Raw genomic sequence first — 13,606 nt, forward strand, 5'->3', positions numbered from 1 at the left:
TTGCCTTTGTGCCACTTGGCAGAATCTGTGGGCATCCATGCCTCATACTGTACTATTTCTTCGTTCCAATAGTGTACTCTGCAATGACCATCTCCACTTCATAATAGATGTCTGATTCAGATTAGGCCACTGAGCCACATTGACTGTGGTATCATATTGTGTGATCAGTAGCATGCTTCTACTGAGTAAAGACTGTTACTGCATACTACTAAGAAAATTGATTTTACATGATAGCGCTAATTTTATTTGGGGTTTTAAATAGACCTCCGAAAAAGATATTTGCAAATTTGGTTCTACCCGTTATTCTTATAAATCTTTTTAAACAAATGGAAGGTTAACTCTGAAATAATAGTTCCAAAAATTGTCAGTTGCATTTGAGGGGAACCATAGGAGATTTGAAGGGAACCCTCTCTTCTTGAAGTGTTAAATCATGATCTCGATCAAAATTGTTCTAAAAGTAGAAAGATGCTCATATATCACGTAGGAGGGCTAAGGATCAAAGTTGAACCAGTAAAATGAAAACCTTAAAAATGTTTTTAATTAAATCTGATTCTGTCATTTAACTGAAAAGAAGACCACCTAAGAGCAGACACCAGGATAACCTTATCAAGGAGGGGGTTAAAAGAGGCCGTGCCTCTGGAATATAGAATGTCGTTACAGTGAATTGTGGTTAAGGTTCTAAATAACATTCTGCTCAACTGATACATGTTATTACTGTTTTATCTTTTAGACTTACAGACTTTCAAAACATACCACCTCACAGTGTGTTAAATTGTGCAATCCTTGGACCTTTTAAGATTAATGGGACTATAGGGTCTAGTAAGTGCACAGCAACATAAATAAGGCTTGCACCGTCTAGCCTCCCACTAGCAGTGGAGCAGTTACAAGACATTCTATTTTATAAAATGACTGTCAGGGCGAGGTCCTAGGTAACCAGACCTAGTGGTCAGAGCCGGAGTCCACAGCTGGGAGTCAAGAGTCAGCTGGGTCAAGATACTAGGGATTCAGAGGCAGAAGACAAACCAGAGGTCAGAACCACAAGTCAGAGGTCAGGATCCAAGCCAGGTCAGGACACCAGGAAGTTAAGCTGGGGGATCAGGAGTAGGAGGCACACAGTCCAGAGCTGGGGGGAGCTCAGTTGTTCGGACAGTTTCTTGTTCCTCACTTAAATAGGGCCAACGGGCCAATTGGCTGCTCTAGGACACCACCAATGGAACATCAGAGGTGGAGCCTCAAACTGGGCTCCAGGGGTCCTGGATTAGGAGTTGTCAGCAGGCTCCCAAGTGGAGAGTTGAAGCATGGCTACTCCTGTGACCCAAGTTTGAGGCCGATGGGTCATGCCAGTGACATCTCTCCCGATTAAAACAGAAATAAAGAAATAAAGTCTAATCCTGCAAGTCTTATTCTTCTGAAGCTTGAACTAGCATTGAGAGTTCAGCACTTGGAAGACTGGCAGAATCCAGCCCATAATGTAAAAAATAAATTTTTTTAAAAGTAAAAAAAAAGCTCACCATTTTATAATGAGACTACTGGCAAAATAGGTGTAAATTTTTTGCCTAAGTCCCTTCATCTAATGCAAAATATACCAGAATATCTGGCAATGAAATTTAAGCGGCTGAGCCTGTTATATAGTTAACTATTATGAAATAATAAAATTCCCAGAATTAAGTGATTGGCTTTAATCTGCACATATGGAAAATGAGGACTTTGTCTTCAGTGTATCGGTTTTTGCAACTTCAGTATACGCTACAGATAATCGTATTGCATGAGCATTACAGACCTGATCCTTGTCCTGGCACGAAAAAACCCTTAAAGCTGCCTTAAGAGTACAGCTAAAGAATCTGAGTGGAATAATAGCCAGGGAAACTGCTATCCTCCTCCCTAACTTCTAGCACATGGAATAGATGATGGTATTGCAGGAACAGTGCGTGCTGGTGATTCTCTGGCAGTGTGATGTGAGGGCTACACTACAAAGTTTTGTCAGCATAGCTATGTCGATCAGGGGTATGAAAAAACCCACACCCCTTAGCTGACATAGCTATGCCGGCAAAACCCCTAATGTTGACACAGTACTTGCAGAAGAGTACTTCTGTTGGCGTAGCTAACATTCAGGGAGGCAAATCGCTATGCTGGCAGAAAAGTTCCTGTCAGCATACAGTGCATCTACACTGAGGGCACTGCTGCTATAGCTATACTGACAAAATCTTTGTAGTTTAGACAACAGTAACTGTTCCCCTACCCTAAGCCTCTGGGAGTGCTGTTACTATCCAGTGCGGATTTGGCCATGTCTACACTGTAAAATTAAGTTGCCCTAACTTACGTTGGCACACAGCCGCCGTAATAATTACATCACTTGTGCGTCTCTACGCTTTGCTCCTTGTGTTGGCAGTGCGCATCCTCACCAGGAGCACTTGTATTAATTGTCCTGTCAGTGTGGGGCATTGTGGGATGGCTCTTGAAAGCCATTAACAGTCAACATAAGCAACACAGTCTCTACGCTAACACTGGGTCAACCTGACTATATCAAACTTGACTCTACACCACTTGTGAAGGTGGAGTTAAGTTGACATAGCAGAACAGTTACATCGGTGGGAACAAAATTTAAGTGTAGACACTTTCATGGTTAGGTTGACGCAAGGCAGCTTAAGTTGACCTAACTCTGTAGCGTAGAACAGACCGTAGAGTAGCCCTGAGGCTTTTTAAAGTTACAGCAGAGTCCAAACCAGCAGCTCTGGGAGTTGAGGTGTGGGCAGAAGGGTTGTAGCAAGCTGGCTGTGACACCTCTCCCAGTGCACCAAGCACTGCTTTAGCCATCTGGCCCTACATGTAATCCACGATTATTTCAATATGTAGCATTATTATATTGCAGAGTCAACACCATGTGGACCAAAATATATGCCGATATCATATAACAATGCTACATATGGAAACAATGATGGGTTACATGTAACAGTAACACAGCACTAACAATAAGGCAGAATACGCTTATATACATGTTTGGTATTGTAAAGTCTTTATCATTGCCCATTTACAATGAAGTATGCACTGGAAAATAAAGAAATTTCTTCAGTACTTACGGATCTGTCCTCCTTGGTAGGAAATTAGACTGTACAAAACAAATCTTCTGCAGTTGCAAAATAGAGCACAACAAATACGGACTGAAGAGGTGAAATAACCATTATGTCAAGCTATTGTTATGAGCAATGTGAATTATATAACCCCAGTAAACACATGGTAAAAGGAGTAACTAGACACCATTAAACATGAAGAATGGTATGTGTCAAGTTGTAAATTCTTTATAAGGCTTTATGTGACTCCCTCGAAGGTAAAACAATAGACAAACAATAAACTGAAGCAGTACCACTCCTTATCACACAACAGGGCTCACACATGCCTTTGGATATAATGAATAACAGTGTTTGCCAATATAAAACCAATAAACAGATACTTTTCAGAAATAGAGGACGGGATGACTCAAGACAGAGTTTCTCAAATTTTTTCATAGTTGGACCACAGCTTAATGGTGTATCCTCCATTCATAATTGTATAATATCACTTTGATAACTTTGGCAATTACTAACATTGAAAAGTAATATATGGAAAATATATTTAGCTGTCCTGTAGTGCAGTTTTACAACCAGTAATAACAAGCTCTGTGTGGTAGGGATGGTGTCTTCCTATATCATTAGGGCCATTACGCATTACCGGAATATAAATAGAGAATAATATATTAAATCCGTCTAGCAATCTGACAAACTAAACTCTCATACAGATGTTTTGATCTTTCCTGCTGAAATACTGTCATGACCATACTTTTTTTCTCAAAACATTTTTGCAGTTTAACTCTTCTCTCAAAAAAGTACACATTGGAATTTCATCCTAACTTATTCATCAGTTAAAGTTGGCTTTAAGCTTTGAAGCATGAGTTTGTGTCCTACAAACATATTAAGTTCTAACCCTTTTTGAATCCTCTAAGCTTTTGGCATTAATGATGTCTTCTCTCATGGAGCTGCACATATCGATTATGTATTGTGCAAAAACATATTTTCTTTTTATCAGTTTTAATTTTGTGTCAACTTTACTGAAGTCGCTTTGTTCACTTAGTAGGTAGGGTAAACTGCAGCACCCAATTTACCTGCTCTGCACTGTTTATTATTTTGCATACGTCTACTATGTCCCCTCCTATTAATTAATGTCCTCTTTATACTAAACGTTCCCGGTCTGCAGCTTTTTCAGTTGTGTTGTAATTTGCATGTATATATGTTCATATTGAACAATCTAAACATTGTGGGCTTTTTAAGATGTCTTTGTGTCCAGCGATTCCACCTGCTTTCAGTTCTCTCAGTTTTTTCCGCAATTGCTAAAGTTCTCACAATTTTTTCACAGACTCACATTTCGAGACTTCCTCCTGGAGCTGTGGCAGGGCAGTCTGTGGCAATCGAAGGAGGAGTCTGTCGGCTGGAGACCCCAGCAAACTGAATAACTAACTTCTCAGCTCAATACGGAGAATGTGAATGACATTTTGTACAATAAGCTCTTTTGTGTTTTAACAGATGTTGGGAATTTTACTCTCATTTTATACTCTTTATTGCAACCACGTGCACCATAACTTGAGATAAATGCGGCTGTGATTTATACTCATTTTGTGTGAATGGGTGTGTGCATGCTCATTTTTCTTCCAAACAAATCAGAACTCTTCCTAGTTGTGCAGGTGGGTGAAGATAATGTATGATTAATGTTGCATTTAAATCTTCATTGTTTACAGTTTAAAAAATAATGCCCTAAAACTATGGAAAAAAACTAATTTAAAGATGTGGTAGTAACTGTCATTCATGTTCTAAATTAGGAAGTAACGGGCCTCAGAGATAGTTGTGTGGTAATGCAAAAGTGATTGTGGTTTGTACATTTCTTTTAAGTTTAAGTGGATCCAGTGGTGACTTAAACACTGCTTCTTCATCCCCTGTGTGGGGCATTTTTCTTTGACAAAGAATGGTTTCAATGAAACAATCTAGAGCAAAATTATGGCCAGAATTGTTTTTAAATAGTCTTATAATATAAGTTGTATCTCTCTTCCCAAGCTAAGATGTTACATAGCTTCAAGCTGTATGTATTACAAAAAAGCTATATAAAGATAATGTACCGTAATGCAGTCTTTACTTTGTGTATAATGGAATATTACAATGTAAATAAGAAAACAAAGTTTATGGAAAGATTCAATACTATTCTTTGTTTCTTGTTTAAATATATATTTTAAGAAAAAGGTACAGAAATAAATGAGCATATTACTGTATGCTAAGTGTGTGTATTATTGTTGAGAGATCTGATAGTAGCACTCTTCTTGAAAAAGTGACTCCCTCAAAGTTCACTTAAAGCATGTTTGTATGTATATTAATGTGTCTAATATGTATGAATTATGCATACATTTACTGTAATACTTTTCCCCTACATATTCTAAAAAGCTACATATTCATATAACTATGTAGGCCACATCTGCCTTGTAAGTATAAACAGTTAGTTATCTCTGGACACCGGTTCTGATATTTTAGCAAATCATTTGAGTTCTGAAGATGAGTTCTTACATTTCAAATATCCATTCAGTATTCTTCTTCCTGTTGGCAATGACGGCACCATAAGATTTTTGAAACAACCAACTTTTGTTCAATGTCTTGTAGATAGGCCAAAGAGAAACAACAGTAGTTTATCTTTTTTCTGTTCAAATTTGGTATCAGAAAATAGTTACTCCATTTTACCTTTTTCCAGAAGTACAGGATAAGTATGTAGTCTAATAACATATAGTTCACCTAACAGTGTACTTATGCCTTTTTTTTTTTGTATTTTTGTGCCTGCTTATAACAGAAATGCTTGATTCTGATTACATGGTTGCATTGATTATGATATGTTTTATGGAAAACATAAATGTTTTCCAATGTTTTATGGAAAAAATTCTTAATAAATTTATTTTTAAAAAACTGGCCTGAATTAATTTTGAAGGTAATGTCACTGCATGCTTAGAGCTGTTTTTCCATTGTGACAAATCTGCAGGCACAGATCTATAAAGACAAATTCTCTGGTGTAAATTAGTGCAGCTCCACAGAAGTCACTGGAGCTGTGCCAGATTACACCAGCGGAGAATTTGGACCATAATTGGGACAACCAGATAGGTTAATCTCTGTGCCTAGCAGTTTAGAATATGCATTTTACCTCCCTGCTTTTTTACGGTCTCTCAGTAGCAGACTAAGGTTGCGTCAGAATTTTCTATTTTACAGAGTCTGTACCTCAAGTGTCTCACCATTTTTCGGAACCCTTTTTTGTTAACCTGCTATGGAGAATTTGAACCAAATTTCAGATGCTAATTAATATGTTTGTGAAATTATCTCCAACCTGTGTTTTGTGTTTGTATGTTGTTTTTTGGGGAATTATAGAAAATCTGACCACTGGAAAAGCTTGATTCCTCCCCACCTCCACCCCTCACACAGTACACATTTACTGCTCCCTGCTGCTGCCTGAGTAGAAACATTTTTCAGAGTAACAGCCGTGTTAGTCTGTATTCGCAAAAAGAAAAGGAGTACTTGTGGCACCTTAGAGACTAACCAATTTATTTGAGCATAAGCTTTCGTGAGCTACAGCTCACTTCATCGGATGCATACTGTGGAAACTGCAGAAGACATTATATACACAGAGACCATGAAACAATACCTCCTCCCACCCCACTCTCCTGCTGGTAATAGCTTACCTAAAGTGATCACTCTCCTTACAATGTGTATGATAATCAAGTTGGGCCATTTCCAGCACAAATCCAGGTTTTCTCACCCTCCTCCCCCCCACACACAAACTCACTCTCCTGCTGGTAATAGCCCATCCAAAGTGACCACTCTCTTTACAATGTGTATGATAATCAAGGTGGGCCGTTTCCAGCACAAATCCAGGTTTTCTCACCACCACCCCCTTTTCCAAAAACTACACACACAAATTCACTCTCCTGCTGGTAATAGCTCATCCAAAGTGACCACTCTCCCTACAATGTGCATGATAATCAAGGTGGGCCATTTCCAGCACAAATCCAGGTTTTCTCACCCCCCCCCCACCCCCATACACACACAAACTCACTCTCCTGCTGGTAACAGCCCATCCAAAGTGACCACTCTCCCCACAATGTACACGATAATCAAGGTGGGTCACCTCCAGCACAAATCCAGGTCCTCTCACCCCCCCCCCACACACAAACTCACTGTGTGTTTGGGGCGGGGTGTGAGAAAACCCGGATCCGCACCGGAAATGGCCCACCTTGATTTTCATACACACTGTAAGGAGAGTGGCCACCCTGGACAAGCTACCACCAGCAGTAACATTGTGACTTGAGAGAGAATCAGCCACTCATCACTCCCTCCTTCAGTTCATTTGCGTACTTGGGGAGAGTCACTAATATCCTGGTTGTCATGGCTATGGCTGCTTTTGACAGCTGATTTCCTCAGACTATTCTAACATATTTCAAAGAACCCCCAACCCTAGGACAGTGCATCCCATGCCTTCCAATCGGCGGAGTCTCCTTCTGCTCCCTTCCCTCAGATGTATCATCTGGTCCACTCTCCGCATTAGTACCTGTGGAGAGAACATGAAAACAGTTACTTACCTGTATCTGCCCTGCTGGTACATGGACGTTCCCCTTTTTTCTTCTGGAGGTCACATGATGCCAAATTTCTTCACCATCCTTCTGTCCCCGATGTGCAGCCTGCTCTGAATCTTCAGAACCTTGTGCCCATAGAAGCCTATCCTGACATCCGTCCAGGTAATAATAAGGGCAATGCACTGAGCTCAAAAGGATTTTTATGTTGAGATGTATTGGACCAGATCCTCAGCTGATGTAAATAAGTGCAGCTTTTCCAAAGGGGAGCTATGTTGATTTACACAGTTGAGGATCTGGAGACAATGAAGAATGGCAAGATTTTGGGCGGAAAAAAACGGCTACTGAGGTTTTTGTAAATACCAGTATTTGAGGTAATGTCCCTCTTACTATGATTTTGGCGCTTAATTGGAGGATTCTCCCCTGTGGGAACTGTTCCTCTGGACTTGATAGGGGTGAATATGCTACTTGGTTATTTCAGATTCTTTTTATTGTGGATTTCATGGAAACAGTTTCAAAATGACCCTTTTTTGCCATCTGAAATGTTTTGGTGTCTATCGGTTTCTATTTGTGTGCAATTAACCCCGCAAACATTTCTTGTTTGAGTTCAATCTTTCTGAAAACAAGCAGGATTTTAAAAATGGTTTGTGAAATAGTTAAATTGGCCCCTTAACTTTTTCCCCCTTCACCCTACCTTCAACTTATGTTTACTACCTTGTGGACCAAAGGAAAGCCCTGACGATTTGAATTCCAGCATATGGATAGTGCTCCCTTGGTGATTTTGTTGTTGTTAACCAGTTTATTTGAGCATAAGTTTTCGTGAGCTACAGCTCACTTCATCGGATGCTTATGCTCAAATAAATTGGTTAGTCTCTAAGGTGCCACAAGTACTCCTTTTCTTTTTGCGAATACAGACTAACACGGCTGTTACTCTGAAACCTGTTGTTGTTAGTAAGCAACTGAAGTATTTGTTTGCTTTGTAATGTAAACCAAATAGCAAATCAAGCAGAAAATGAGTAGCAAGTACTTAAGTTTTTTATTTTGGTTACATGCCTATACAATCTGTACATCACTTACCAGTGCGGGTAGACAGACATGCACTAACTCTGCTCAAGCTAGCATGCTAAAAGTAGCAGTATAGCAGGGAGTAGTGCGGGTGACTGCTTGGGCTAGGAGCCCAAGTATGTATGCAGGAGTCCGGCCTGTTTGTACTCAGGCTGCTATCCCATTGTGCTGCCCCCAGCTACACAGCTATTTTTAGAGCACTAGCTTGAGCGGGGCTAGAGCATCTCTGTCTGTCAGAGCTGGGAAGCACACTCCCAGCTGCACTATTGATGGACCCTGAGAGCAGCACACTGCTGCTGGAAGCCTGGCTTCGTATCCAGCTCTGGCACGGGACACTGAGCAGACCACCTTCCCCCGCTGTTCAGCTCCACTGTGAAGCTGTATGTCTAATGTTCTCCCCCTCCCTCTAGGTGAGAACAAAATGAACTGGCCCAATTGAGTGTGAAGCCATAGCACCGTCATTGGACTAGCAGGACAAATATTAACTCCCAGTGCTGACTGGGGAGTTACTGTCCGCAGACTCAAATAGGGTGCAGAGGTGACCTTGCAAACAATGCTCTTTTCCTGGACAGCTGGGAAAGCATGCCTGAATTTCCATGCTGGAGAAGGCAGGGCTGGAAGGACACTCATTGTGGTCACACTGAAGGCAGTGACAAAATTTGCATTGGGCCTAATCCTGCTACCAATTAAGCCATACTTGGTTTTTATTTTATTTTAGAAGAAAGGAGGATTATCAAGGATAAGTGCTGAAGACAGATATGCACCGCAACAAAGCATGCCACAAAGTCCCCTACATGTAATCATGGCTCTGCGCATTAAGTGATATAGACCCAAAAGAAATTACACAATGACAGCAATAGATGGTTAAAATTATTTAAAAAAAAAAAAAAAGGCAACCAGATGAAGTGCATGTAAATACAAACTGGAAATTGATTAATATAAATCAGCAAACACACAATTACACTCTTCAGGCTGTTTTCTAGTAGACCGGTTGGTGCCATGGTAGCTGCTCTTCTTTCTTAATGAGCCTTTGCTACTAGAAGACTCATTGTCTGGTATGTAGGGGTATCAGATGCATTTACTCACATGTTGCATGTTAATAAACCTATGGGCAGTGCTCCCTATGTGATGATGTTGTTGTTAGTGAGCAAGGGAAGTGTATGTGTTCTTTTTAGTATAAACCAAAATTGCAAACCCCAAGCAGAAACTGAGTAGCAAACACCTTAGTTTTTGATTTTGGTTAGGCGTATATATAATATGCACACTGCCCATGCTTTTTGAACTCTCTGACAGCAGCTACTCTTAATGTTGTAAAACTATCACCATGTCTGCCTCCAAATTTGCACCAGTTTCATTAAAGAGGTGTTTTTAAACAGACTGTAGCAAAACTGGTGCAAAACGGTGTGTATGCACTTCTATTTTAATTTAGGAGTGGCTTGTTTGGTTTTAGCTTAAGTCTGCAAGAAATTGACTTAAGCTAAATCAATTCCTTACAGAGTTGATCTAAACTGAAATAAGATACTTGTAAAGAAAAGTAAGTGTCCATATCAAGTTGTGCACCAGTTTAACAAAGTCTTGCTAAACTCATTAAATTATGCTGCTTTCTTGTAAAAATGCTTGTAAAAATATCTTCATTTCATTCAAAATGCAGTTTCTATCATCTCTTGCTTCTATCTGCTCATATTTTGATTTCATGCTTAACACATTTTATAAATCCCCTTTTATGAAAAAATAGGTGAAAAATGCTTTGTAGTCTTTAGAATATGCAAAATCAGTTGCATTAATAGTGCTCTAAATGTTCATGTATTTTCTCTTCTCCAAGGTACAGCTGTATTAATCCAAATACTGGGCTGAACAAGCAGTGAATAAGGTGAACTCATCGGGGGGGTGGGGAAGCTATTTTGATGTTAAATAGATTTTTTTTTTCTGTTTTGTAAAGAGGAAAAGGAAAATTGTTCTTGAATATAGCAAATATTAGGAGTAATGGCACAGCAGAAAAGGCACAAAAACAGTCCCTACCCTGGAGCCTTACAATGTAAAAGATAAAGAGGAGGCCTGGAAGATGATGGTAACTAAGGGCTTATCTACACCATGCTTTTAGTGTGTGTAAGGGCTTTTAGTGTGTGTAAACGCTCTTTTTTGGGTGGCTTTTGCCGACAAAATACTTCCAGCCCCATGAGCAGCGTTAGCTTTGTCGGCAGGAGGGCGCTCCGGCCAACAAAGCCGCATTCATGCTGCCCCTTGCGTCGGCAAAACTTTTGTCTTTCGCGGGGGGGCTTTTTTAAGTACCTGTCAAGGTTCCTTCCCCACTCTGAACTCTAGGGTACAGATGTGGGGACCTGCATGAAAGACCACCTAAGCTTTTTCTTACCAGCTTAGGTTAAAAACTTCCTCAAGGTACAAACTTTGCCTTGTCCTTGAACCCTATGCTGCCAAGCATAACCACCAAGCGTGTTAAACAAAGAACAGGGAAAGAGCCCACTTGGAGACGTCTTCCCCCCCAAAATATTCCCCCAAGCCCTACACCCCCAATTTGCATAGGTGAACACAGACCCAAACCCTTGGATCTTAAGAACAATGAAAAAGCAATCAGGTTCTTAAAAGAAGAAGTTTAATTGAAGAAAAAGTAAAAGAATCACCTCTGTAAAATCAGGATGGTAAATACCTTACAGGGTAATCAGATTCAAAACATAGAGAATCCCTCTAGGCAAAACCTTAAGTTACAAAAAGACACAAAAACAGGAATATACATTCCATTCAGCACAACCTATTTTACCAGCCATTTAACAAAAGGAAATCTAATGCATTTCTAGCTAGATTACTTACTAACTTAACAGAAGTTCTGAAGAGCATTCCTGATCTGTTCCCGGCAAAAGCATCACGCAGACAGACAGACCCTTTGTTTCCCCTTCACGCCCCCCCCCAGCTTTGAAAGTAACTTGTCTCCTCATTGGTCATTTTGGTCAGGTGCCAGTGAGGTTATCCTAGCTTCTTAACCCTTTACAGGTGAAAGGGTTTTGCCTCTGGCCAGGAGGGGTTTTATAGTTCTGTATACAGAAAGGTGGTTACCCTTCCCTTTATATTTTTGATGGTACCCATAAAAGACAAAAGTTTTGTCGACAACTTCGCAGTGTAGACAAGCCCTTAGATTCTATTAAACATTGTAATTGTGTGTGTGTGTGTGTGTTTGGGGGTACAGAGGGCATTTTACCACTTCAGGTTAATGTTCGTAGGCATTGTGGAAGAGAAGGAATTTGAATAAGGAGCGGGTAGAGTCCTGACATACTGAAGTTGGTAGGCCATTCCATTCATAGAGGGGTGAAAGGAAGAAGATGGGAGTGCGAAATTGAGGTCAAAGGGGCATCGAGGTTGGCATCTCTGTTGCAGAGCATATGTCTACACTACAATTAGAAGCCTGCACCTGGTCCATGCCAGCAGATTCGGTCTAAGGGGCTTGGGCTAAGGGGCTGTTTAATTGCAGTGTTGACTTTTGGGCTTGAGCCTGCGTTTACACTCTAATTAAACAGCCCCTAAGCCCGAGCTATCTGACATGGGTCAGCTGCAGGTTTTTAATTGCCATGTAGACATACCCAGAGAAGGGGACTAAAAAGGATAATGTAAATGTTATCCAGTTGTAGGCTGGAGCAATACATGGCCTTGAAGGAGAGAACTAGACATTTAAATTTGGTGTGTGTGTGTGTGTGGGGGGGGGAACAGCTGGAGAAAGTGAGGTGGTGTGATTAGATGAGGAAGATAATTTTAGCAGTTGTGTTCGGGGATAGACTTAGAGGGGGAAGCTATGGACCCAGGGAGACCAATAGTGGGATGCTGCAGAAATAAAGATGGGAGGTGAGCAGGTATGGACAAGTGTTTATCAAGACAAAAAGGAAGGTTCCCATTCTTAATACCTTGTGGAGTCAGTGGCAGCAGAATTTAATACCCCTGGAGCCACTAAGCATGATACGCCATACCAGCATTTCTCAACTCCTTCATTTTCTTCATTTAAAAAAAATCTAGCATTTATGGTTATGAAGAATATATTCCAACTGTGAGCTGATGCAACACTGTCTGCTTGGTTTTAAAGTTGTTTACTAAACATGCTTGGTAAACTTATGCCTCCCAAATTAAAGAAAACATCTAAAGATTGATGATGTACAGTATTTAAGGCAGCAGTTGAGTTTTGGAAACTTCATCAACTAGCCTGCACTTTCCTATCCCCTTTTCCTCCTCCTGCCCCATATTTTGTGTGTGTTTCTATTTGCAAATGAAAGAGAGAAAGCTGTAATGGCCTTGCATCTGTTTAAACTGGGAGGAAAAAACACAACTTGGCGAGACTAGGAAGCTGGACAGCTCTCAAGGGTGTAGGAAGGGATTAATATGCCTTAAGCGTTCTTTAAAACAACATTTATATGATGTATATAGAAGCATATGTATGGGACTGTGTATGGCCCCCCATCCAGCAGAGCTCTTAAGCTTATGCTTAGTCCCATTAAAAGCAATTAGACTATTTGTGCCTGAAGTTACCCAAGTGCATGGCTGGATCAAGACCTTAACTTTAACTGCCATTCCTCTGACTTGTGCTTCTTAAATCTACAATAACATGTTTTACAGATAATGCTGATAAACCCCAGCTGACCTTGGGAGACTTGGGCCTATTATGAGATTACTTTTGCCCCTTTCACTTATTTAAAAAACAACAACATTATAAAAAATTATAATGCAGCATTCAGGTTTCACAACTGAATATTCAACCTTCATTTTTGTATTTCCTGCATTTTGGATATTTAACTGTAAATATGCCTTGTTATGCACATACATTCTTACAGTCTTTAACTGTGATAACATGTTTTAGATTCACATGTATCTAAAGATTGAGGACCGATATGTATTTCAGAACTTGTTTAAGATTGGACTTTGGTA

General features: G+C 40.2%; 1 protein-coding gene across 5 annotated transcripts in view; it reads left to right on the top strand.

Moving 5' to 3' along the window:
- TASP1 (taspase 1) overlaps positions 1 to 5,871 on the top strand; it is a 166,262-nt gene extending 160,391 nt beyond the window's left edge. For 3 of the 5 annotated variants that reach the window (XM_084623399.1, XM_084623397.1, XM_084623398.1), the window contains one exon: positions 4,387 to 5,870. In XM_084623399.1, coding sequence (XP_084479525.1) covers positions 4,387 to 4,479 — 93 coding nt within the window. In that variant the 3' untranslated portion in view covers positions 4,480 to 5,870. Of the gene's footprint in view, positions 1 to 4,386 lie in introns of all 5 variants that reach the window. The other 2 variants (XM_084623400.1, XM_084623396.1) reach the window with 2 other exon arrangements.
- Positions 5,872 to 13,606: the final 7,735 nt, after the last annotated feature.

This window comes from Lepidochelys olivacea, assembly GCF_965140295.1.
Source record: "Lepidochelys olivacea isolate rLepOli2 genome assembly, chromosome: 3".
Classification (NCBI taxonomy): Eukaryota; Metazoa; Chordata; order Testudines; family Cheloniidae; genus Lepidochelys; species Lepidochelys olivacea.